The sequence below is a fragment of the Chlorocebus sabaeus genome, chromosome 7, assembly GCF_047675955.1.
Source record: "Chlorocebus sabaeus isolate Y175 chromosome 7, mChlSab1.0.hap1, whole genome shotgun sequence".
Classification (NCBI taxonomy): Eukaryota; Metazoa; Chordata; class Mammalia; order Primates; family Cercopithecidae; genus Chlorocebus; species Chlorocebus sabaeus.
Window position 1 is genome coordinate 12881211 of NC_132910.1, and position 24726 is coordinate 12905936.

Here is a 24726-nt window from a genome sequence, read left to right on the forward strand (position 1 = left end):
CTCACAATAGTTATTGGGAATATCAGTGGATCACATTTGACTTGGTTTGAGTAAGGAGCAGCAGTATAGAAGCTGACAGGCTGTCCTTTCTTTTGTGTAAGGTACATGCGTTTTCTTATTCTGAATTTTAGCTGTGTTGTCAGGGTTCATCTTTTCTTTCCTAAGTCCAGTTTCTTTCAAATGATATATAAGTCATCAAGGATTTTTGCTTTAATATAATATACACTTTTTTATTTACTAAAGTGGTCCTTATATATATTTTATTTACAAATAAAAACCTTACCCAGACCTAATTGGACACGAAGCAGGGCTCTTAAAAGCTGTCAAGGCCAGGCGTGGCTCACGCCTGTAATCCCAGCACTTTGAAAGGCCAAGGATCACCTGAGGTCAGGAGTTCAAGACCAGCCTGGCCAACATGGCAAAACCCCATCTCTACTAAAAATACAAAAATTAGCCGGGCATGGTGGTGCACACCTGTAATGCCAGCTACTCAGGAGGCTGAGGCAGGGGAATCTCTTGAATCCAGGAGGTGGAGGTTGCAGTGAGCCAAGATCACACCACTGTATTCCAGCCTGGACAACAGAGCGAGACTCAGTCTAAAACAAACCAATGAACAAACAAAAAAAACTGTCAAACACATGCTACTAAAGCTTTGAAAATTGAAAAGAATAGAATATCTTGAGTTACTGTGGGAGAAAAAGGCCCCCAAAGTGAAATGGACTAAGTTTTGGAGGAAATTAAAGACCTCTTTTATTTGTTTCAGGAATTAAGGAGTTTCTTGGGAAAGAAAGGATTGATTTTTGGTTTATCACAAACCTGAAATATATTTGGACATTTTTTATTTACATACTCTGGATAACAAAGTTGTATTATTTAAACTTGATGCCCTTTAAAACTTTTTTTTTTTTGAGACAGGGTCTTGCTTTGTCAACCCAGGCTGGAGCACAGTGGCACACTTACGGCTCACTGCAGCCTTGACATCTGGGGCTCAAGTGATCCTCCCACCTCAGCCTCCTGAGTAGCTGGGACCACAGGTGCATATCATCATGCCTGGCTAATTTTTTAAATCTTTTGTAGAGACAGGGTCTCCCTGTGTTGCCCAGGCTAGTCTTGAACTCCTGGGTTCAAGCAATCCTCCTGCCTCAGCCTCCTAAAGTGCTAGGATTACAGGCATGAGCCACCAGGCAAGGTCTAAAAGTAAAACATTTTAGAGTAAAATATTAGGTTGATACCTAGGAACGTGTCAGCATAATAATGTTTTCTATTTTTCCTGAGTTTTTCCTTAATAAACTTGGAAGAAACTTTAACATTCCCTATTTTTTCTATTATCTGCTAAGTCTCATTTTTGTACATCTAGAATGATTTACTAGCAAAGGATATTGACTTATATTCTGCCCCTCAATTTATCATTTCAGTTTATGAGTATCTGAAAAGTATTTCCATTTTTTTATTTTTCATTTTTTATTTTTTTGAGATGGAATCTTCCTCTGTCATGCAGGCTGGAATGCAGTGGTGTGATCTTGGCTCACTGCAGCCTCTACCTCCTGGGTTCAAGTGATTCTCCTGCCTCAGCCTCCTGAGTAGCTAGGAATACTGGTGAGTGCCACCACACCCTGCTAATTTTTGTATTTTTAGTAGAGACAGGGTTTCAGCATGGCTAGGCTGGTCTCGAACTCCTGACCTCAAGTGATCTGCACTCCTTGGCCTTCCAGAATGTTGGGATTATAGGCGTGAGTCACCGCATCCGGCCTCCATTTTTTTATTTTGCTGAGTATTCATAGATGTGCATTTATTTGTTGATTTCAAAGTTGATATTATCCTTAACACCAGAAATTAGGCCACAACATTGAAATCTGGCTTAGTGAAAATGAAGAGCCAGGACCATTTTAGCCCTTATTTTGACAAGAGATTTTCATTATGATAAACCTCTTGGCATAACAGTTAAGAGCATGATTTAGGATGCCTTATAGTGTTGCTATCATAATTTCATACTAAAAACCAGAATCTTAACTGGGACTTAAGTACCTATGAGGGTGTAGAGTCATTCTACTATGTATATGTTTTGACAAGCCATGACCTTAAATCATTTTTCTGAATTAAAATTCAAGTTGTCTTTTACAACTCCATATGGATTTTATTGAGAGAAACAATTTAAAAATCTTTATTCCCATGTGACTTTTGGCTCTGGCCAAGTGAAGAGATTAACAGATTATCTTCCCCAAAAAAAGCAACTATAAAGCTGGACAAAATGGAAAAAAAAACAAACAAGTACTTCAACATTTGGAAATCAACCAAAGACATATAGCAATCTTAGAAATGTTTGTTTTTGAAAACTGCTGAATTTTGTGTAAAAATAGTGGAACTTCGTGGCATTCTGGTATGGGCCTGCTCCTATCATCCCCACCCCAATTCAGTCAACACACAGATTCTGTCTGTTTGAAGGGGCTCACTTAATTTGTAATAGTCAGTAATGCCCATGACCAGCTGCAGCATCTGTGGAAATGATGATCTTGAAGTAGGCCAGTAGGGAGGCCTGCAGCTCCTTAGCCTGAGAGGTCAACAGCTCTTCTAGCCTGAGATTGCAGTGGTGGTGGGATAAGCATGTTCCTGGCTGAGGTTATGCTACTCGGAGCTACTCAGGAGGCTGAGGCAAGAGAATCGCTTGGACCCGGGTGGTCGAGATTGAAATTAGCCAAGGTAGTGCCACTGCACTCCAGCCTGGGAGACAGAGTGAGACTCCGTCTCAAAAATAAATAAATAAATAAATAAATAAAAGAACATAAGGCCGGGCACAGTGGTTCACGCCTATAATCCCAGCAATCTAGGAGGCCCAGGTGGGAGTATCATCTGAAGTTAGGAGTTTGAGACAAGCCTGTCCAACATGGTGAAACCCCGTCTCTACTAAAAAAATACAAAAAAATTAGCCACGCATTGTGGCGGGTGGCTATAATCCCAGCTACTCAGGAGGCTGAGGCAGGAGAATCACTTGAACCCGGGAGGCTGGAGGTGGATGTTGTGGTGAGCTGAGATTGCGCCACTGCACTTCATTCTGGGCAACAAGAGCGAAACTCCATCTCACAAAAAATAAAAAGAAGAACATATATTTTTTAATAAACAACTAAGCAGCAACATCAGTGGCCACATATATGAGGGGAGACAGACTTCATGGATTTAGTCCAGGCAGGTTACTAGCAAAGAAATGTACTAGCAAAAAAAAACAAAAACAAAAACAAAACCAAGACCAAAACCAAGCAACAATGACAATTTTATAAGGATAAGATTGTCAGTGCATCAGTAAATACATTGTTATATCAATAAGATGTAACAATTATACATGTATATCCACCTAAAACTAGCTTCCAAATACATGAAACAAAAATGGATAAAATTGAAAACATAAATAGACAACTCAATGGTTGGAGATTTTAACACCCCACTTTCAATAATTGATTGAAAAACTAGACAGAAATCAGCTAATATCAAAGACTTGAACAGCATTATCAACTAAATGCCATATATAGAGCACTCTATCCAATGATTGCAGAATTCTTTTTAAGCACATTTCATAGGATAAGTCATATGCTAAGCCACAAAACAAATCTCAGTAAATTTAAAGGTGACCATTTGGGATTTATCCCAGGAATGCATGTTTGGTTTAACATCCAAAAATCTATTGATGATATATACTACGTAAAGAATAATGAACAAAAAGCACATACCTATCTTAATAGATGCAGAGAAAGGATTTGACAAAATCTAACACCCATTTATAATTTTTTAAAAAGCTCCTAACAAACTAGAAATAGAAGGGAACTTACCCAATATGAAGAAGGGCACCTACAATAGAACTACAGGTGATATGACACCATACTTGATAAAAGACTGAGTGCTTTGACCCTAAGATTGGGAACAAGGCAAGCAAGTTTGCCTTTGCCACTTCAACATTCTGGTGGTTCTTGCCAGTACAATAAGGCAAGAAGGAAAAAAATTAAAGGTACTTAACGTTGGACAGGAGGAAGTACAGCTCTCTCTATATGCAGTTGGTGTGATCCTGTATGTAGAAAATCTTGTAGGAGGGTGGGGGTGGTGAGGAGGACTGCTAGAAATAATAAAGTTTAGTCAGGTTAGGGGATTGAAGATCAATATATAAAAATCAATTGTATTTCTATATATATATTTGTACATATATATTTATATGTATATGTATTAAAGAAAAATCTAAAAATGAAATTAATATTTACACTAGCATCAAAAACAATAAAGTAGGAATAAAGCTAAAGAGCAAGATTAGTACACTGAAAACTATAAAATATTGTTGATAGAAATTAGAGACCTAAATAATATTTTGTCTTTATAGATTAGAAGTTTTAATATTGTTGAGATTGCATTTCTTCCCAAATTGATCTGTAAATTAAACACACTTTCTAGCAAAATCCAATAGGCTTTTTTGTTAGAAATGAGTAAGTTGATCCTAAATTTTATATGGAACAGTGAAACCCAGTCCTGATCCGTACTATAGAATACTACTTAGCAATAAAAAGGAATAAAACTGTTGATACACTCAGCAGCAGAGATGAATTGTATCTATTATGTTGGGTGAAAGAAGCCAGGCCAAAACAGGCTACGTATTTTATGATTCCATTTATATAAATGGAATATATAATTTCTATTCATAATTTTATATATAATTTATATTAATGGAATTATACAAGATTATTCTGATCTATAGTGACAGAAAATAGATCAGTGGTTGTCTGGATAAGGGATCCAGTTGGAGAGGAGACTTATAGTGGTACACAGGTAATTTTGGGAGTGATGAATATTGCTGTCATCTGAATGTTTATGTCTCTCCAGAATTCATATGTTGAAATCTAATCCCCAATCTGTTGTTAAGATGTGGGGCCTTCAGGAGATGACTATGTCACGAGGGTGGGAACCTCATGAATGAGATTAGTGCTCTTATAAAAGATGCCTGAGGTTGCTTGTTGGTTCCTTCTACCATGCGAGAACACAATAAGGTACCATCTGTGAAGTAGAGTGTTCACCAGACAGTAAGTCTGCCCATACCTTGATCTTGGACTTCCCTATCTTCAGAACTGTGAGCACTACATTTCTTACCTAGTATACAGTATTTTTGTTATAGTAATCTGAATCCACTAAGACAGTTATGTTCATTATTTTGATTGTGGTGATGGTTTTGCTAGTATATATGTCTATCAAAATATATTAAATTGTATACTTAAAATCATTTATTATATGTCAGTTATACCTCAATAAAGCTTTTGTTATCAATCTTTATTCATTATTGTTTTACTTAGGCACATTTTTTAAGGAAAATTTGTATTAATTATTTTTATGTACAGAAAACTCAGCAGTGTACATTTAACCCAGTTTAGTGGCAAGTTCTTTAGCGTTTGCCTTTTCGAGCTTGGCGATGTGAGCCACAGACTTGGGAACTAGGACATTGCCACACCACTGACGGCGGATCTCATCGTGTCTGTCGTTGTAATTGGTCCTGATAGCTTCCACTAGCTTAGCCAAAACGCCTTTGTCTTCCAAGTTAACCTGTGTGAAGGCGACAGTGGTACAGGTCTTCCTGTGGACTAGACATCCCAGTCTTGCCTTCCCCTTGATAATGCACTAAGGGACTCCCGTTTTACGACAACAGGGCCGGCAAGAAGACAACTAACTCGATGGGATCCACGTTGTGTGCAGTCACCACCCGCTGAACTTTCTTGTTCTCCACCAAGGTGGTGACGGTGTTAACTCCTGCTGGAAGGACAGGTGGTCTCTTAGTGGGGACGTCCGCTTTGCCAGCAGCTTTCTTCTTGGCCCAGGCCAACAGCCTCTGCTTCTTTTCTTGCTTTGTCTCTGGTCTGTACTTGTGGGCCAGTTTAAGCAGCTGAGTGGCTGTTTGTTGGTCCAGGGCCTGGGTGAACTGGTTAATCACAGGAGGCACTTTCAGCTGCTTATAGAGGATGGCTGTCTGCTGCTGCAACCTGATAGAGCGGGGCCATTTCACAAAGCGGGTGAGGTCTCTTTTGGGCTGGATGTCCTGTCCAGTGCCGAAATTCTTAGGCCTTTTTTCAAACAGGGGATTCACCACTTTCTTGGCCTCCTGCTTCTTCACGACAGCAGGGGCCGGAGCCACCTTCTTTACCTTGGCCTTCTTTTCTTTCGACATCTTGGATGGCGGGAGGAGAGAGCTACTTAGGCACGTTTTTAAACCCTTTTGTATACTTTTTATACAGAGCAAGAAAGGAAAGGTAAATTGATTTTATAGATTTTGTCCTTTTTATCCTTAAACCTTTTTGTATGAACTGTATGATGAAATATAAGTAATATTTTTGCTTGAGTTTTTTTCTAAAGCATAAGTGATATCCACATTAGGAAGATAATGTTGGGCCAGTTGGCTCTCACGCCTGTAATCCTAGTGCTTTGGGAGGCCAAGGTGGGAGGATTGCTTGAGCCCAGGAGTCCAAGACCAGCTTAGGCAACACAGGCTCTATCTGTACAAAAAATTTTAAAAATCAGCTAGTTGTGGTGGTATGTGCCTGTAGTCCCAGCTGTTCAGGAGGCTGAGGTGGGATGATGACTTGGGCCTGGGAGGTTGAGGCTGCAGTGAGCAGTGATCATGCTACTGCACTCCAGCCTGGTCAGCAGAGTGAGACCCTGTCTCAAACAAACAAACAAACAAAAACAAAAACAAGAAGATAATGTTGCACCAGTAGTTTTCCAAATGGGATTTCCCATTTGATAAACACAGCCTTAATTTCCATGTGGGCTCTAAATGTTAACTTTGAAATAATAACTACAGTGCTTACCTTTTTAAAGAAGTGAAGGGAAATAAATAAATTATTTTTAATGTATCTACAGGCAACACCAACATTGCTTAGAAGATTTGGATCTAAGCTTATCAAGTCAAATGTTTTGTCAGCCACTACTTCTCTTCGAGTATTAGCCCTTGGTGGTGAAGCGTTTCCATCATTGACAGTTCTCAGAAGCTGGAGAGGAGAAGGCAATAAAACACAAATATTTAATGTTTATGGTATCACAGAGGTATCAAGTTGGGCAACCATTTATAGGATTCCAGAGAAGATTCTTAACTCTACTTTAAAGTAAGGGTCTTCATTATACTATGTATTTCTAGGATCTTAACACTGACAGTGTTTTTGGTTTTGATAGGCGCTGGGGTAATAATTTTAGAAATATGATTGTATCTGATATTTTAAGTCGGGAATCCAGAACCTTCCTTACTATAGCTGGTGCCAAGATACTGCTACAAATTTTCGTACTAAATAGTAATGAATAACATATATGATTACCTTTCCACCTAACCTTTTCCTCTTGTCAGTCTTTGAATTATAGCATAACAAACTTTTTTTTCTTTATTTGGTACAGTATGATTTAAATATATTGGAAAATATTCTATTCAAATGAAAAATTTTAAATCTGTTCTGGATCTTATTTTCATAGATGTGAATTGCCTGTACAACTGGGATTTCCACTTCTTGGAACAGTAGTTGAAGTCAGAGATACTAATGGCTTCACAATTCAGGAAGGCAGTGGCCAAGTATTTTTAGGTTGTTTTATATTTGTTGATTGAGAACTTTTTTTTCAAGAAAAATGATCTGATGTGTTAGTTTTATTCCTTTCCTCTTTTTCTTTTGTCTATCTCATGCTTTTCAGTGATAATTTTTAATCTCATTCATATAGTCATGAAATACCAAATGTTACGATAATTATTTCAGATAATAATATCTAATACATTAATAAAAGTAATTTAGAAACTGTAACTTGGACCTTCATATTTATATTTATAGCCAAAATTATATTTAATCAGTAGTCTAAGAATTTTTAAATCTATAAATTTTAAGAAATAAATTTCATTTTATCTCTTTGCTTATTTACTGAACTTATTGTGTCTAGTTTTATCAGATAACATTTTAAAATGAGCCCCTCTTTTAGTATTTAAATTTTGAAACTTAGTCACCAAACTTTTGGAGATGTTGATTTTACGGTTTTTAATATATTTCCCTTGAATTTTTATGACATTGGTGATTATATCTTGGGAAGGTGGCAGAAACAGAGTGTGTTTTCTTGATGACGAAGTGACAGTACCACTTGGCACAATGCGAGCTACAGGAGACTTTGTGACTGTGAAAGATGGAGAGATTTTTTTTTTGGGACGAAAAGACAGTCAGATCAAACGTCATGGCAAACGTCTTAACATTGAACTTGTGCAACAGGTAGAACTATTTAAATATTGACTATCTATTAATATATGTAAGTATTAGAAGCAGCCACCACCAATTTTCTGTGCTAGGGTCTCTATTATTTACACCTGACATTTTTGTGTTAGTGATGAATTACAATAAAAGATATGAATAATTCAGGGTGCCCCTTATCCCCAGCATGAAGAGATGGTTATTCTTTAAATAAGTGACAAATTGGATTTTAATATTTGTGAAATTAAACTGGCTTATTTTGCTTTAGGACCTATTATTTTGAAAAATATTATGAACCCTATGTGCAAGTAATAGTAACAGTAGCAAAGCAATTTTTAAAAAAATCTCTAGTATATTCCAAAATTTAATTCAGCTGTTTTGATTTCAGACATTAAAAAGTAAGCTTTTAGGAAGCTTGTTTGTAAATATCCTCATTGGCAAATTGGGATAATCTCTCTTATAGGTTGCTGAAGAGCTTCAGCAAGTGGAGTCTTGTGCAGTTACATGGTATAATCAGGAAAAATTAATTCTCTTCATGGTGTCTAAAGATGCTTCAGTAAAAGAATACATCTTTAAAGAACTGCACAAATATCTTCCAAGTCATGCAATCCCGGATGAGCTTGTATTGATTGATTCTCTACCATTTACATCCCACGGTAAAGTAATTTAAAGCAGATATGTTTCAGTGCCAAATAATACTAATTGTATTCATAACTAGCTTACTGATCACATAAATCTTTATTATTTTTGTAAATGGTACTAGCATTTATTGTGATAGACCCTCTTTTGAACACTTTGTATAATTAATTCATTTTATCTTCAGAAAATCCTGTGAATAGGTGGTATTATTCTTATTTACAGTTGAGGAAAATAAGGCTTAAAGAGGTTAAGTAATTCAGTGGGGCATAGTGGTGAGCACCTGTAGTTTCAGCCATTCAGGGAAGCTAAAGTGGAGGATGACTTGAGGCCAGGAGTTTGAGGGTACAGTATGCTATGTTTGTGCCTGTAAATAACTACTGTACTCCAGACTTGGCAACATCTAAAAAAGAGGTTAAGTAATTTTCCAAAAATCATTTTGCTAGTTAGTGGTTATATTAGTATAGTAGTCAAGGTTCTCTAGAAACAGAACCAATATATAGATATATAAAAGATTTATTGTCAGGAATTGGCCTGTGCATTTATGGAAGCTAAGAGGTCTAATCTCCCTTTGGCAAACTGGAGACTCAGGAAAGTCAGTGCTGTATTCAGTCTGTGTCCTAAGGCCTGAGAATCAGGGAAGCTGATGATGTAAATCCCTGTTTGAGGACAGGAGGAAATGAGATGTCCTAGCTTAAGCAGTGACACAAAGAGGGTGCATGCCAGGTGCGGTGACTCACGCCTGTAATCCCAGCACTTTGGGATGCCAAGGCAGATAGATCGCTTGAGGTTGGGAGTTTGAGACCAGCCTGGCCAAAATGGTGAAACCCTGTCTCTACTAAAAATACAAAAAACATTAGCCGAGTGCAGTGGTGCACGCCTGTAGTCCCAGCTACTTGGGAGGCTGAGGTGGGAGGATCGCTTGAACCCAGGAGGAGGAGGTTACAGTAAGCCACGGTTGCACCACTGCACTCCAGCCTGGGCAACAGAGTGAGACTCCGTCTCAAAAAAGAGAAAGAAAAAGGGTGCAAATTCTTCCTATCTCTGCCTTTTTTTTCTATTTTGGCCCTCAACAGTTTGGATGATGCCCAATCTACTTTTCTGAGTCCTTAATTAGATTCATATACTAATCTCATCCAGAAGCACCCTCACAGACCCAGTCAGAAAAATGTTTAATCTGGGCACCCTGTGGCCCACCCACATTGACACATACAATTAACTTATCACAGTGATAGAATTGATATTCTGTCTAGGACTGTTGGTATTTTAATTTTATTTTTATTATTGTTTGTTTTGTCAGTCTAGCACTGTTTGACTTCAAAATATATAATCTTAATCACCATATTATATTGCCTTCCCAATTTCATTTTTATTTAACATATACTTCAAAATGCAGTAATTGCTCAGTTAATGGAACCTATTTCTTTAACTCTTGAAATTGAGATAAATTGGATAAATATTAGCTCCTTTTTTTCTTTTTCTTTCTTTTTTTTTTTTTTGGAGACAGGGTCTCACTTCTTCACCCAAGCTGGAATTCAGTGGGCAATCAGGGCTCACTGCTGCAGTCTCAACTTCCTGGGTTCAAGTGATCCTCCCATCTAAGCCTCCTGAGTAACTAGAACTACAGGCCAATTTTAAATTTTTTTTGTAGAGACAGGGTCTTGCTGTGTTGCCCAGGCTAGTCTTGAACACCTAGCCTCAAGCAATCCTCTCACCTCAGCCTCCCAAAGTGTTGGGGTTACAGGAGTGAGCCACTATGCCTGGCCTGTTTCTCATCTATTTCTCTCTACATTCTTGGTAGCATCAGACAACTTTTTAGAGTTCATTGTCGACAACAAACTCTTTATACAATTTTTGTGTTGTACAAAAAAAAATGTGTATGGCTGATGAATATATAAAGGCTTTGAGTGAAATTTTAAAATGTTTTAAAACATTTGTTATTTCTCTTTTATATGAAGGCAAAATTGATGTTTCTGAGTTAAACAAGATATATTTAAACTACATAAACTTGAAGTCTGAGAAAAAACTCAGTGGGAAAGAGGACCTTTGGGAAAAATTACAGTATTTGTGGAAGGTACAATTTTTAAGTTACAAAATTATTATTATAAGGAGGTCATTTTATATTTTTAGGGAATGCTATCATCCTAACAAGTTGGATACAATTTTCTGAGAATGTTATTGCTACCCAGATGTTAGGTATTATGGCTTCATTTATCCAATTTGTGTTAAAATGAAGGTTAGGTTCTCTACTGTAAGACTAGATTAAGTTCCCCACAAAGAAATTTATTGAAAGTGAAGTAGTAATAAAAGGCACAAGTAGACAAAACCTGTTTTGACATAACTTTTCTCTAAGAGGATCAGTGGAATGTAGTAACACTCTTGTCAGAGCTGAGAAAATAGCCAAATCTTGCTATAGCACAGTGTGTTGTCTGTTAGGCTTAGGGCTTACATCATTATTCCAAAAGAACTTTCAGTAACAATATGTATTTCTACTTGAGAGAATTTTTTTAATATATCTCAATAAATTAATAATTTTTCTTAAATAAAATATAGATTTTTCGCTTCTAAAGGGTTCTGAAAAGAGGATGTAATTGTGTAGCCTTGTCTAAAAATAGAGGGTATCTAAGATAAAAGTCTCATCTACTTCATTTTTAGATTCTTGGAAAGTAATTTTGATTTGTATGAAGCAACCAAAGACAGATTATTCCCGTATTATAGAAATACTGGCTATTGGTATCTTGTGGGCTTTATAATTAATAAATCAGATGTTTTTGTCCCAATTTTATGGGTAAGAAAACAGCTCTAAAGGGAAGTATATTTTGTACTTTTAGAGTAAATTTGTGACAAAATTGGTAGCACAGTGATCTCCTTTAACATAAATAAAATAATTTAAAACTTTATTTTATTATTAAAAGTATTTATTTTATATTTATAATTGTTATTATTATTTTTTTTTTTTTGAGACAGAGATTTACTGTGTTGCCCAGGTGGGAGGGCAGTGGCACAATCTTGGCTCACTGCAACCTCCACCCCCGGGTTCAAGTGTTTGTCCTGCCTCAGCCTTCTGAGTACCTGAGATTATAGGTGGGTACCACCACGCCCAGCTAATTTTCATGTTTTAGTGGAGATGGGGTTTCACTGTGTTGGCCAGGATGGTCTCGAACTCCTGACCTCATGTGATCCGCCCGCCTCAGCCTCCCAAAGTACTGAGATTACAGGCGTGAGCCACTGTGCCCAGCCTATATTTCTAATTATTAATGTAGGTACTCTCATCTCTCTATATTACCTGTAAATGTTGAAGTCTTTTGATTTTAGACCTTTACGTCACATATTTCTCTATTCTCTCATCTGTAGTCTACTCTGAATCTCCCAGAAGATCTTTTGAAGGTTCCTGATGAGTCACTGTTCTTAAATAGTGGTGGAGATTCCTTAAAGTCCATCCGGCTCCTCAGTGAAATTGAAAAACTTGTTGGTACATCAGTGCCTGGGCTTCTGGAAATTATTCTAAGCAGTTCCATTTTAGAGATTTACAACCACATTCTTCAAACAGTGTTTCCAGATGAAGATGTGACATTCAGGAAGAGTTGTGCCACAAAAAGGAAACTCAGAGACATTAATCAAGAGGAAGCCAGTGGAACATCTTTACATCAGAAAGCTATCATGACTTTAAGTTGCCACAATGAGATTAATGCTTTTGTTGCACTGAGCAGAGGGAGTCAAATTTTGTCTCTGAATACCACTAGGTTTTCAACAAAGTTAGGACATTGCTCTTCAGCCTATCCTTCTGATTCAGTTTCACAGACCAACATTCAAAATGTGAAAGACTTAAATTCTCCAGTTCTTACTGGGAAGTCAAAAGATCCATCCTGTGTTGTGAAAGTTTCTGAAGAGGGGAAACCTGCGATAGGGACTCAGAAAATGGAGTTACATGTGAGGTGGAGGTCAGACACAGGCAAGTGCGTAGATGCTTCACCGCTGGTTGTAATACCCGCTTTCGATAAGTCATCTACAACTGTGTACATTGGTTCCCATTCTCATAGAATGAAGGCAGTTGACTTTTACTCTGGGAAGGTGAAATGGGAACAGCTTTTGGGAGATCGAATTGAATCCTCAGCATGTGTATCTAAGTGTGGAAACTTTATTGTGGTGGGTAAGTTTTTAAATTTGAAGTTTGTGGAGTTGAATTACCATACAATAACCTTCCTAGGCCCAAGTTAAATTTTTAAAAAATCTATGTATGATGGGTTTGGTTGCTGTCAAAAAATAATAGTCAACCCTGTGCTGTTTAACAGTGTGGGCGTTGGGGTCAAGAGTCCCTGGATTTGAACCTACCTCTATAGCTATTATGAGCTCTGTGACCTTTGGCAGGTTACTAAACCTCTTAGAATGTCACTTTCTTTTTTTTTTTTTTTTTTGAGACGGAGTCCCGCTCTGTCGCCCAGGCTGGAGTGCAGTGTCCGGATCTCAGCTCACTGCAAGCTCCGCCCCCCGGGTTCACGCCATTCTCCTGCCTCAGCCTCCCGAGTAGCTGGGACTACAGGCGCCCACCACCTCGCCCGGCTAGTTTTTTGTATTTTTTTAGTAGAGATGGGGTTTCACCGTTAGCCAGGATGGTCTCGATCTCCTGACCTCGTGATCCGCCCATCTCGGCCTCCCAAAGTGCTGGGATTACAGGCTTGAGCCACCGCGCCCGGCCGAATGTCACTTTCCTTGTGGGTAAAATGGGAATAGTAATAATAGTGTTCCTGCATCGCAAATACCCCAAAACTCAACAACCTAGAACAACACAGATTTATTGTCTCATAGTTTTTATGAGTTAGCAATTCAGGAGCAGCTTAGCTGGCAGTTCTGGCTATAGCCATCTGAAAGCTTGACTTGGGTTGGAAAATCTGCCAAGATAGCTCATTTGCATCGCTATTAGCAGAAAGCCTCAGTTCTTTGCTGGTTCTGACAGGAAGCTTCAATTCTTGCCACATGCGCCTCTCTCTAGGCTGCTTGACTGCCCTTGCAACATGGCAGCTAACATGCCTCAGAGTGAGTGATCCAGGAGACAGCAGGTAAGGAGGAACCGAGTACCTTTTATGACCCAGTGTTCCAAATTCCGTACCATCATTTTTTGTTTTCTTCTGTTAAGTAGAAGTGCGTAACTCAGCCAGGCGCGGTGGCTCACACCTGTAATATCAGCACTTTGATAGACCAAGGCAAATGGATCACTTGTGCCCAGGAGTTCAAGACCAGCCTGGGTAACATGCAGAAACTCTGTCTCTACACAAAATACAAACGTTAGCTAGCTATGGTAGTACATGCTTGTAGTCCCAGCTACTTGAATGGCTAAGGTGGGAGGATCACTGGAGCCCAGTAGGTTGAGGCTGCTGTGAGTGGTGATTGTGCCACTGCACTCTGGTTTGAGCAAACAGAGCAGGACTCTGTTTCAAAATAAATAAATAAATGAAAAGTGCATAACTCAGTTCAAGCCACACTCAAGGGGAAGAGAATTAGGCTCCACCTCTTGAAAGGAAGTGTATCAAAGAATTCATGGACTTTTTTTTTTTTTTGAGACGGAGTCTGGCTCTGTCGCTCAGGCTGGAGTGCAGTGGCGCAATCTCGGTTCACTGCAACCTCCGCCTCCTGGGTTCAAGTGATTCTCTTGCCTCAGCCTCTTGGGTAGCTGGGACTACAGGCACACGCCACCACAGCCAGCTAATTTTTGTATTTTTAGTAGAGATGGGGTTTCACCATGTTCGTCAGGCTGGTATTAAACTCCTGACCTTGTGATCCACCTGCCTTGGCATCCCAAAGTTCTGGAATTAGAGGTGTGAGCCACTTCGCCCGGCCTCCTAGACATATTTTTAAACCACTAGAATCTTTATCAAGCTTTTGGGAGGATTAAATGAGATAATTGTTTATGAATCCATTGGTGCCTTGCTAGGGATGTGCCACCACACCTGGCTAATGTTTGAAATTTTTGTAGTTAGAGTTTCTGCAGGTTGCCCAGGCTGATCTCAAACTCCTGGGCTCAAGCGATCCACCTACCTAAGCCTCCCTACAGGCGTGAGCCACCATGTCTGGCGAGCATTTTTGCAAAAGTGCTCGTTAAGTGTTAACTACTACCTGCTGCTCAGTTTCATTAAGGTATAGGTGACTTTTACTTTATTAGGAATATGGGGGTCCTGGGTATAATATCTCCCACTGACTACAACTCTCTTTTTACTCTCCCAGATATGTTAGGTTTCATTTTATATGCTTATGGAATCTTCATCAAAACTTTTCAGACTAAAGGCTTAGGAATAACTTTCCCTACTTGTGCTATCCTGGCAACAATCTACTTGAATCTGAATTTGATTCTTCCTTCTTCCCCTTTAAACAACAGCATTTTGAAGATTATACTACAGGACACTTTTAGTAATACAGCTGAATGATAAGAAACTGCTGAATTGTTTCCCAAAGTGACTAAACTGTTTTGCATTTGCACCATCGATGTGTGAAGGTCCAGTTGCACCACATTCTTGCTAGTACTTGGTATTGTCAGCTTTAATTTTTTTTTGTTATAGCCATTGAAATAATCATGAGTGGTGTTTTATTGTGGTTTTAATTTGCCTTTCCCTAGTGACTAGTGATGTTGAACATTTTTTTTTTCCTTTTTTTGAGACAGGGTCTTGCTCTGTCACCCAGGCTGGAGTACAGTGGCGTGATCATGGCTCACTACACCCTCGAACTCCTGGGCTCAGGTGATCCTCCCACCTCAGCCTCTGGAGTAGCTGGGACAACAGACATGCACCACCACACCTGGTTAATGTTTGTAACTTTTATAGAGACAGAGCTTCTGCAGGTTGTCCAGGCTGGTTTCAACCTCCTGGGCTCAAGTGATCTGCCCACCTCAGCCTCCCAAAGTGCTGGGATTACAGACATGAGCCACCATGTCTGGTGAGCACCTTTTCATAAGCTCTTTTGCTATCTGTATATCTTTTATGAAGTGTCTATTGAAATCTTTTTCCCATTTTTAAGTTTTTTAAATTGAGTTTTAAGAATTGTTTTATGTACTCTGAATACAAATAATTTATCAGATACATGTTTTGCATGTTTTCTCTCAATCTGGGGCTTGTGTTTTATTCTCTTAGCATAGTGACATAGTGTCTTTTGAAGAGGAGTCCTTTGTTTTGATGAAGTCCACTTTAATTTTTTTAATGGGTCATGCTTTCAGTGTCATCTTAGCGATCTTTGCCTAACCCAAGTTCAAAAAATTTTCTTCTGTATTGTCTTTTGGAATTAAACTGAATTGATAGCAATCTTTACCCAGGTGAGTTCTGGGGCGCTCTACTATGTAGGACATTTCTCTTTGTCATCTCTGAGCTGATCACTACTCTCTTGCTACTAACTAATAACTGCCAGGGGGAAAAAAAGCATAAAAAGTACATTGGGAATTGGGTCTCAAATGAGTGGCAGTGGCCATAGGCAGAGCCATCTAGAGAGTGGGCATCAATGAAATTGCCCTAAATAGCTGTCCCCAAATTCTACTTCTCCTGATTTTCATGATCTCCAGGGAATTTCAGTGACCTTCACTTTGTAGATTTGAACAATCTCTACTTCCAGCTAGGTTATTTTGACTACACCAAGGTCAAGGACTCCTGCCCTGTCTTCTCTTCTCATCCATAGCAGCAATTTGGGAAAAGTAGTTTAGTTGTTAAGAGCATAGGCTCTAGAGCTTGACTTCTTAGATTCAAATATTGGTTCTGCCACATATGAGCTGTGTAATTTTTCCCCAGTAATTTAGTCTCTCTGTGCTTCAATTTTGTCATCTATAAAATGTGGTTATAATAGTACTTACTTCACTGTGAAGATTAAATGAATTAATAGATGTAACATACTTAGAATAGCACTTGACACATAGTAAATGCTCAATGAACATTGACTGTTAACGTTAGCACTTCTTAAACACTTTCTATGCACTGGGCATTTACTCACGTTATCTGAATTGTCACAATAACCCTGGAAGTAGATGACTCCACATTCTGCAGATAAATAATTTGGGGCTTAGCAACACTGGGTGATTTAAATGCCCAATGTTAGTTGTGATGAAATCTGAATCCAGATGCGTCAAAAATCTCTCTCCACCATAGTGTGCTTTATTATTTTTTCAGTAGTGAAGCACTTTTTAAAAATAAGTATGTAAAAAAATTAGTGAAACTTTTAAAAGATAAGATATATCTACTAAACAGATATTTTATGCAAGTGATTACTAATTCAGTTTCTGCTTTACATTGCTAAAATGTAAGCCAGATGAGCTGATCATAGAGCCTACGTATAAGAGGAGGACTGAATATAAATAGCATGATATAGGCTAAAGAATTATTTTCCAGTAATATATCTATATCAAATCTTTTGTGCTTTGTTTCTTGGCAGGCTGTTATAATGGATTAGTTTATGTTCTGAAAAGTAATAGTGGAGAAAAATACTGGATGTTTACTACTGGAGATGCTGTCAAAAGCTCAGCAACCATGGATCCAGCCACAGGACTCATTTACATTGGATCTCATGACCAGCATGCATATGCTTTAGATATTTATGTAAGAATTCACCTCAAATTAGCTGGGCATGGTGGCACATGCCTGTAATGGTAGCTACTCCAGAGGCTGAGGTGGGAGGATTGCGTGAACCTGGGAGGTGGAGGTTGCAGTGAGCCAAGATTGTGACAATGTATTCCAGCCTGGGTGACAGAGTGAGACTGTATCTCAAAAAAAAAAAAAAAAAAATTCACCTCATTTGTCTAATATCATAAGCATAGAAGCATTAAATTCTAATACTTAGAAGAAGTAACTGTCAGGTGCAGTTGAGCCTTGGAACAGATATTAACTATTTCCCAAGCTGATCACTGTGGTCTGGGAAGAATAAAGCATTAATTAAGTCTTAATATCTTAAGACCTTTTTAACTTCATTACCAAATTTACCACAAATAAGTGTGCTACTCAGAGTTTTGGAATGTAAAGAATTTAGGATTATCATCTTGACAGTAGAAAAAAGTGACAAAGGAAGATATCAATAAGATATTTTAAGACCTGATTACATAAAAATTAAAATGTTATATAAGAATTATGAAATTAAGCTGGGAAAATTTTTGAAATAAATGTGAAAAAGGTGGAAATTCATTTATGTTTATTAATATTAATGAAAATGAAGATCAAATACAAATTAATAAAATATAAAGATCCAGATAGATAGAAAAATAAACAAGGGACATAAATACACAGGACCCCAAAGAAGAGATGACTAGTAAATGTATATAAATAGTTCATAAATTTAATAATCGAAGGAATGAAAATTAAAAACTCTGAGATAGAGAAACAAATGGTATTAGATTAGGAAACATATTCGTCATAACATTAAATGCTGATGAGAGTGGTAAGAGGTTGTAACTAGTGAGGCCTCTAATGAAAATGATTTGATTTGACCATAGGTAACAATATCATATCCTTGGTCCAATAAAATTATTTTTTTAGAAATCCTGGTGAAATAATCAGAAACATAGTCAAATATATGCATTAAGATGCCTATTTCTAAGTTGTTTATAATACCTAGAAATTCCAAAAAACATTCAATGATAAGGTAGATAAATTATTTATGTTTATATGGTATATTATGCATTAAAATTATATTTAAATAATATTACAAAATCAGTGAGCAAAACGTGATGCCAAGTTGTATATTCAGAATGATCTCAACTATATTAAATCATGTGTGTGGATATACACACATTCTCAGATGTGTGCGCACAGACACACACACATACACCCATACCCCAAAAAGAAATGAGAAAATGCTAAACTGTTAACACTGGGTGTCTCTGGGTGGTGTCCTTTGTCTTTATATTAATCTGATTCTCCACAATAGGCATGTATTTTATACTAAAGATAAAAACGTATGTTAACTAAACAGACATATTATCATGAAGGGTAAGATATATGGATTTGTTAACCATCAGCAAAAACAAATTAATTTGTTTTCTTATTTGCAGAGAAAGAAGTGTGTTTGGAAGTCAAAATGTGGAGGAACTGTCTTTTCCTCTCCGTGTTTGAACCCGATTCCACATCATTTGTATTTTGCTACATTGGGAGGACTTTTACTGGCTGTAAATCCTGTAGGCATAAAATAATACATATTGATTTTATTACCTATCTTTTCTTTAAATTTTTGAAATTTCTGCTTTGAGCTCTGAAAGTTTGAGTAGTTTTCAGTTATAGTAGTCCACATACACCAAACTAGAATTCATTAAAAATGATTGATGTGAGATCTAGAAAGATAAGAAAATTTAAATTCCTGTATGTGTGTATATATATATTTATTTATTTATTTATTTATTTATTTATTTATTTATTTTTTTCTTTTTTTGACAGAGTCTTGCTCTGTTGCCCAGGCTGGAGTGCAGTGGTGCGATCTCAGCTCACTGCAGCCTCCGCCTCCTGGGTTCAAAATTGACAGATTTTTTTTCATCATATTAAGAACTTTATGTCCATCGTAGGGATAGCTCTTAGGTACTAGTGTTTTTCTTTGCTGGTTGTATTGCAAGCCTTTTTCCTAGTTCTCATAAATAGCACTGATTGATTTAATATATGTATACCAGCTTCATTTATGTCTGCTTACCCCTATAGCATTTTCTGCTATTTTAGTTCTACCCCTAGGAGATTATGAGTTTGTTTTTTAAAGGGTAACTGATTAGTAAGATGATGTAAAATGCTGTGAATTGCTTTTTCCTGTGACAGGCTACTGGGAACATTATTTGGAAACATTCCTGTGGAAAACCACTCTTCTCTTCCCCACGATGTTGCTCACAGTATATTTGTATTGGCTGTGTAGATGGGAATTTGCTCTGCTTTACTCACTTTGGAGAACAGGTAATAGAACTAGAAATTTTTTATATATAAAATTTTGTATATCTATATAAATTTATATATAAAAAATGGACAAGAAATTTTATATATCTATAGTTCTGTTTATGTATTTTTTAAAATTTATTTTTCTCAAAGGCAAAGCAGATGGTGACAACTGAAGTAACATTTTAAACATCATTATTCAACTCATGGTGTTGAGATGTTGAGAAGTAGTTCTATTTTCATTGTGAAGCCATGGATTTCTTGATTTTTTAAAGAAGACATAGTAGATTTAAAAGATTTCTACCCAAACATTGTTACACTTCTTTTGTCATCTCTCTCCCCCAATTTTTAAAAATATTACCAGTTTTTAGCCTGTTTTATTATAACTTCTACTGAGATTATGAAAGTTTAAATAAAACCCCTGGTTTCTTTTAATTGATACAGACATTTGTACCTATTTATGGGCTACATATGTGATATTTTGTTACATGCATAGACTGTATAATGATTAAGTCAGTGTGTTTGTGGTGTCCATCACCTTGAGTACTTATCATTTCTATGTGTTGGGATCATTTCACATCTTCTCTTTTAGTTATTCTGAAATATGCAACATATTGTTGTTGGCTATAGTCATCCTACTCTGCTATTGAACATTGGAACTTATTTTTTCTTACTATATGTTTTTACTCATTAATCTGTTTTTATTTTTTTATTAGCCAACCCACCCCAACTTCTTCTTTTTTTTGAGACAGAATCTTGCTCTGTCACCAGGCTGGCCTGGGTTCAAGCAATTCTCCTGCCTCAGCCTCCCAAGTAGCTGGGACTACAGGCACATGCTGCCATGCCTGACTAATTTTTGTATTTTTAGTAGAGATGGGGTTTCACCATGTTGCCCAGTCTGGTCTCGAACTCCTGACCTCAAGTGATCCACCTGCCTCAGCCTCCCAAAGTACTGAGATTACAGGCATGAGCTACCATGCCTGGCCCCCAACTTCTAATATTCCATTTTCTTCCTCCATGAGATCAACTTTTTTAGCTCTCACATATGAGCAAGAACATGCAATATTTGTCTTTCTGGGCCTGGCTTAATTTCACTTAAGATAAAAATCTTCAATAGCCAGGCATGGTGGCTCACGCCTGTAATCCCAGCACTATGGGAGGCCGAGGCAGGAGGATCACGAAGTCAGGAGATTGAGACCATCCTGGCCAACATGGTGAAACCCTGTCTCTACTAAAATACAAACAAACAAAAAAATAATTAGCTGGGCATGGTGGTGTGCGCCTGTAGTCCCAGCTACTTGGGAGACTGAGGCAGGGGAATCGCTTGAACCTGGGAGGTAGAGGTTGCAGTGAGCCAAGATCGTGCCACTGCACTCCAGCCTGGCGACAGAGCAAGACTCTGTCTCAAAAAAAGAAAAAAGGCCGGGCGCGGTGGCTTACGCCTGTAATCCCAGCACTTTGGGAGGCTGAGGCGGGCGGATCACAAGGTCAGGAGATCGAGACCATGGTGAAACCCCGTCTCTACTAAAAAATAGAAAAAAATTAGCCGGGCGCAGTGGCGGGCGCCTGTAGTCCCAGCTACTCGGGAGGCTGAGGTAGGAGAATGGCGTGAACCCGGGAGATGGAGCTTGCAGTGAGCCGAGATTGCGCCACTGCACTCCAGCCTGGGCGACAGAGCGAGACTCCGTCTCAAAAAAAAATAAAAAAAATAAAAAAAATAAAAAAGATAAAAGTCTCCAGTTCCATCCATGTTGCTGCAAATGACATGATTTCCTTGTTTTTTATGGCCTAATAGTATTTCACTTCATCTATGTATACATTTTCTTTATCCACTCATCCATTGGTGGACACTTAAGTTTATTCCATATCTTTGCTCTTGTGAATAGTGCTGCAGTAAACATGGGAGATGGGAGTGCAGGTTGTCTCTTTGATATACTGATTTCTTGTCTTTGGGTAAATAGTAGTAGGACTGTTGGATATGATAGTTCTCTCCTTAGTTTTTTGAGAAATCTCCATACTGTTTTCCATGATGACTACACTAATTTACATACCCACTAGCAGTATAAGTTCCTTTTTCTCCACATCCTTGCCAGCATTTGTTATGTTCTTTTCGTAACAGCCATTTTAACTGGGTAAGATGATACCTTATTGTGGTTTTGATTTGCATTTCCCTGATCATTAGTGATGTTGAGTGTTTTTTTCATATACCTGTTAGCCATTTGTATGTTTTCTTTTGAGATATGTCTGTTCATCTCCCTTGCCCACTTTTTAATAGGACTTGTTTGTTTACTGTTGTGTTGAGTTCCTCATATTCTAGATATTAGTCCCTTGTTGGATGAATAGTTTGCAAATATTTTCTCCCATTCAACAGGCTGTCTCTTCACTCTGTTGTTTCCTGTACTGTGCAGAAGCTTTTTAGCTTAATATAGTCCCACTTAACTATTTTTGTTTTTGTTTTAGGCCTTAGCCATGAAAGCTTTGCTTAGACCAGTGTCCTGAAGTGATTCCCTTATGTTTTCTTCTAGGAGTTTTAACTAGTTTTGGGTCTTATATTTAAGTCTTTAATCCATCTCGAGTTTATTTGTATATACAGTGAGAGCGAGGAGTCTGGTTTATTTTTCTGCATGTAGAGATCAAATTTTCCCAGCACCATTTATTGAAGAGGGTGGCCATTCCCCATTGCGTATTTTTGACACCTTTCTCAAATCTCAGTTGGCTGTAACTACTTGGATTTATTTCTAGGTTCTCTATTCTATTACATTGAGCTATCTATTTTTTATACCAATACAGTGCCATTTTGGCTAATTTAGCCTTATTTTGAAGTCAGTCACTGTGATGCCTCCAGCTTTGTTCTTTTTACCCAATATTGCTTTGGCTATTCTGGGTCTTTTTTGGTTTCATATGAATTTTATTTTTTTATTTTTATTTTATTTTTTGAGACGGAGTCAGGCTCTGTTGCCCAGGCTGGAGTGCAGTGGCCGGATCTCAGCTCACTGCAAGCCCCGCCTCCCGGGTTCACGCCATTCTCGTGCCTCAGCCTCCCAAGTAGCTGGGAGTACAGGTGCCCGCCACCTCGCCCGGCTAATTTTTTTTGTATTTTAGTAGAGACGGGGTTTCACCGTGTTAGCCAGGATGGTCTCGATCTCCTGACCTCATGATCCACCCGTCTCGGCCTCCCAAAGTGCTGGGATTACAGGCTTGAGCCACCGCGCCCGGCCGAATTTTTTTTTTTTTATTTTATTTTTTGAGATGGAGTCTCACTCTGTTGCCCAGGCTAGAGTGCACTGGCACGATTTTGGCTCACTGAAACCTCTGCCTCCTGGGTTAGAGCCATTCTCCTGCCTCAGCCTCCTGTGTAGCTAGGATTACAGGTGTGTACCACCACACCTAGCTAATTTTTGTATTTTTAGTAGAGACGAGGTTTCACCATGTTGGCCAGGCTGGTCTCAAACTCCTGACCTCAGGTGATCCACCCACCTTGGCCTCTCAAAGTGTTGGGATTACAGGTGTGAGCCACCGTGCCCGGCCACAACTTATAACTTTTTATCATTGCCCATAAACTCTTCCTTTCAGCGTAATTCTTTTTTCCTATGTTTGGAAAAAAGAATATATAGTTTGTAATAAGATACATTAAAAACTGGTCTCACATTTTTTTTTTTTTTTTGAGACAATGTCTCACTGTATCGCCCAGGGTGGAGTGCAGTAGCATGATCTTGGCTCACTGCAACCTCCGCCTCCCAGGTTCAAGTGGTTCTACCACCTCACCCTCCCCAGTAGCTGGGACTATAGGTGCCTGCCACCACACCCGGCTAATTATTGTATTTTTAATAGAGATGGGGTTTCACCATGTTGGCCAGGCTGGTCTTGAACTCCTGACTGAGGTGATCCACCTGCCTTGGCCTCCCAAAATGCTGGGATTACAGGCATGAAACACCTTGCCTGACCCAGTTTTAAATAAGATACATTTAAGGCTGGGTGTGGTGGCTCATGCCTGTAATCCCTACACTTTGGGAGGCCGAGGTGGGCGGATCACGAGGTCAGGAGATCGAGACCATCCTGGCTAACATGGTGAAACCTCAGCTCTGCTAAAAATACAAAAAATTAGCTGGGTATGGTGGCACACGCTGGTAGTCCTAGCTACTCGGGAGGCTGAGGCGGGAGAATCACTTGAACCCGGTAGGCAGAGGTTGCAGTGAGCTGAGATCGTGCCACTGCACTCTAGCCTGGGCAACACAGCAAGACTCCATCTCAAAAAAAAAAAAAGATATATTGAAAACTCAATGTAGTTTTACCTTTGAACTCAGTGTCTCTGAATAATACTAACTCTTGGAGCTCAAAATTAATTTTACTTATTATGCACGGCAATGAATCACATGGTAACAACACTTCAGTATATTTTGTTTTAGATTTTAGATTTTACCACTGGGACAGAGATCTAGTGTGAGAGTAATACTTTTCAGAAAAAGCCATTTTGTCTGTGTATAGTTACCATTCAAATAGCCTATATCTCTTAGATTTGCATTAAGAACCTCAGGGAGCTTTAAGGGAGAATTGGAGCAATTAGATGAATGAATTATATTTTTTATTACTTGTTATAGGTTTGGCAGTTCTGTACCAGTGGACCAATCTTTTCATCTCCGTGTACCTCATCATCAGAGCAAAAAATATTTTTTGGTTCCCATGATTGCTTTGTCTACTGTTGTAACATGAAAGGTCACCTGCAGTGGAAATTTGAAACTACTTCAAGGGTCTATGCAACACCGTTTGCTTTCCATAACTGCAATGGCAGCAATGAAATGTTGCTGGCAGCAGCATCTACTGATGGGAAACTGTGGATCTTGGAATCTCAGAGTGGACAATTGCAAAGTGTTTATGAACTTCCTGGAGAAGTCTTCTCTTCTCCTGTTGTCCTGGAATCAATGCTCATTATCGGGTGTAGAGATAATTATGTTTATTGTCTGGATTTATTAGGTGGCAATAAAAAATAATCAAATACA

The 24726-nt window shown here is 38.3% G+C and overlaps 1 protein-coding gene and 1 pseudogene across 10 annotated transcripts in view; one reads left to right on the forward strand and one right to left on the reverse strand.

Annotated features, from left to right (window-relative positions):
• AASDH (aminoadipate-semialdehyde dehydrogenase) overlaps positions 1 to 24726 on the forward strand; it is a 44182-nt gene extending 19456 nt beyond the window's left edge. For 7 of the 10 annotated variants that reach the window (XM_007998630.3, XM_007998634.3, XM_007998635.3 and 4 more), the window contains 10 exons: positions 6877 to 7118; positions 7477 to 7583; positions 8077 to 8249; positions 8692 to 8884; positions 10823 to 10938; positions 12219 to 13014; positions 17265 to 17428; positions 18874 to 18996; positions 19619 to 19750; positions 24328 to 24726. In XM_007998630.3, coding sequence (XP_007996821.3) covers positions 6877 to 7118; positions 7477 to 7583; positions 8077 to 8249; positions 8692 to 8884; positions 10823 to 10938; positions 12219 to 13014; positions 17265 to 17428; positions 18874 to 18996; positions 19619 to 19750; positions 24328 to 24717 — 2436 coding nt within the window. In that variant the 3' untranslated portion in view covers positions 24718 to 24726. The remainder of the gene's footprint in view (positions 1 to 6876; positions 7119 to 7476; positions 7584 to 8076; positions 8250 to 8691; positions 8885 to 10822; positions 10939 to 12218; positions 13015 to 17264; positions 17429 to 18873; positions 18997 to 19618; positions 19751 to 24327) is intronic. The other 3 variants (XM_007998637.3, XM_037989414.2, XM_007998633.3) reach the window with 2 other exon arrangements.
• LOC119621083 (large ribosomal subunit protein eL8 pseudogene) lies at positions 5059 to 6460 on the reverse strand (annotated as a pseudogene).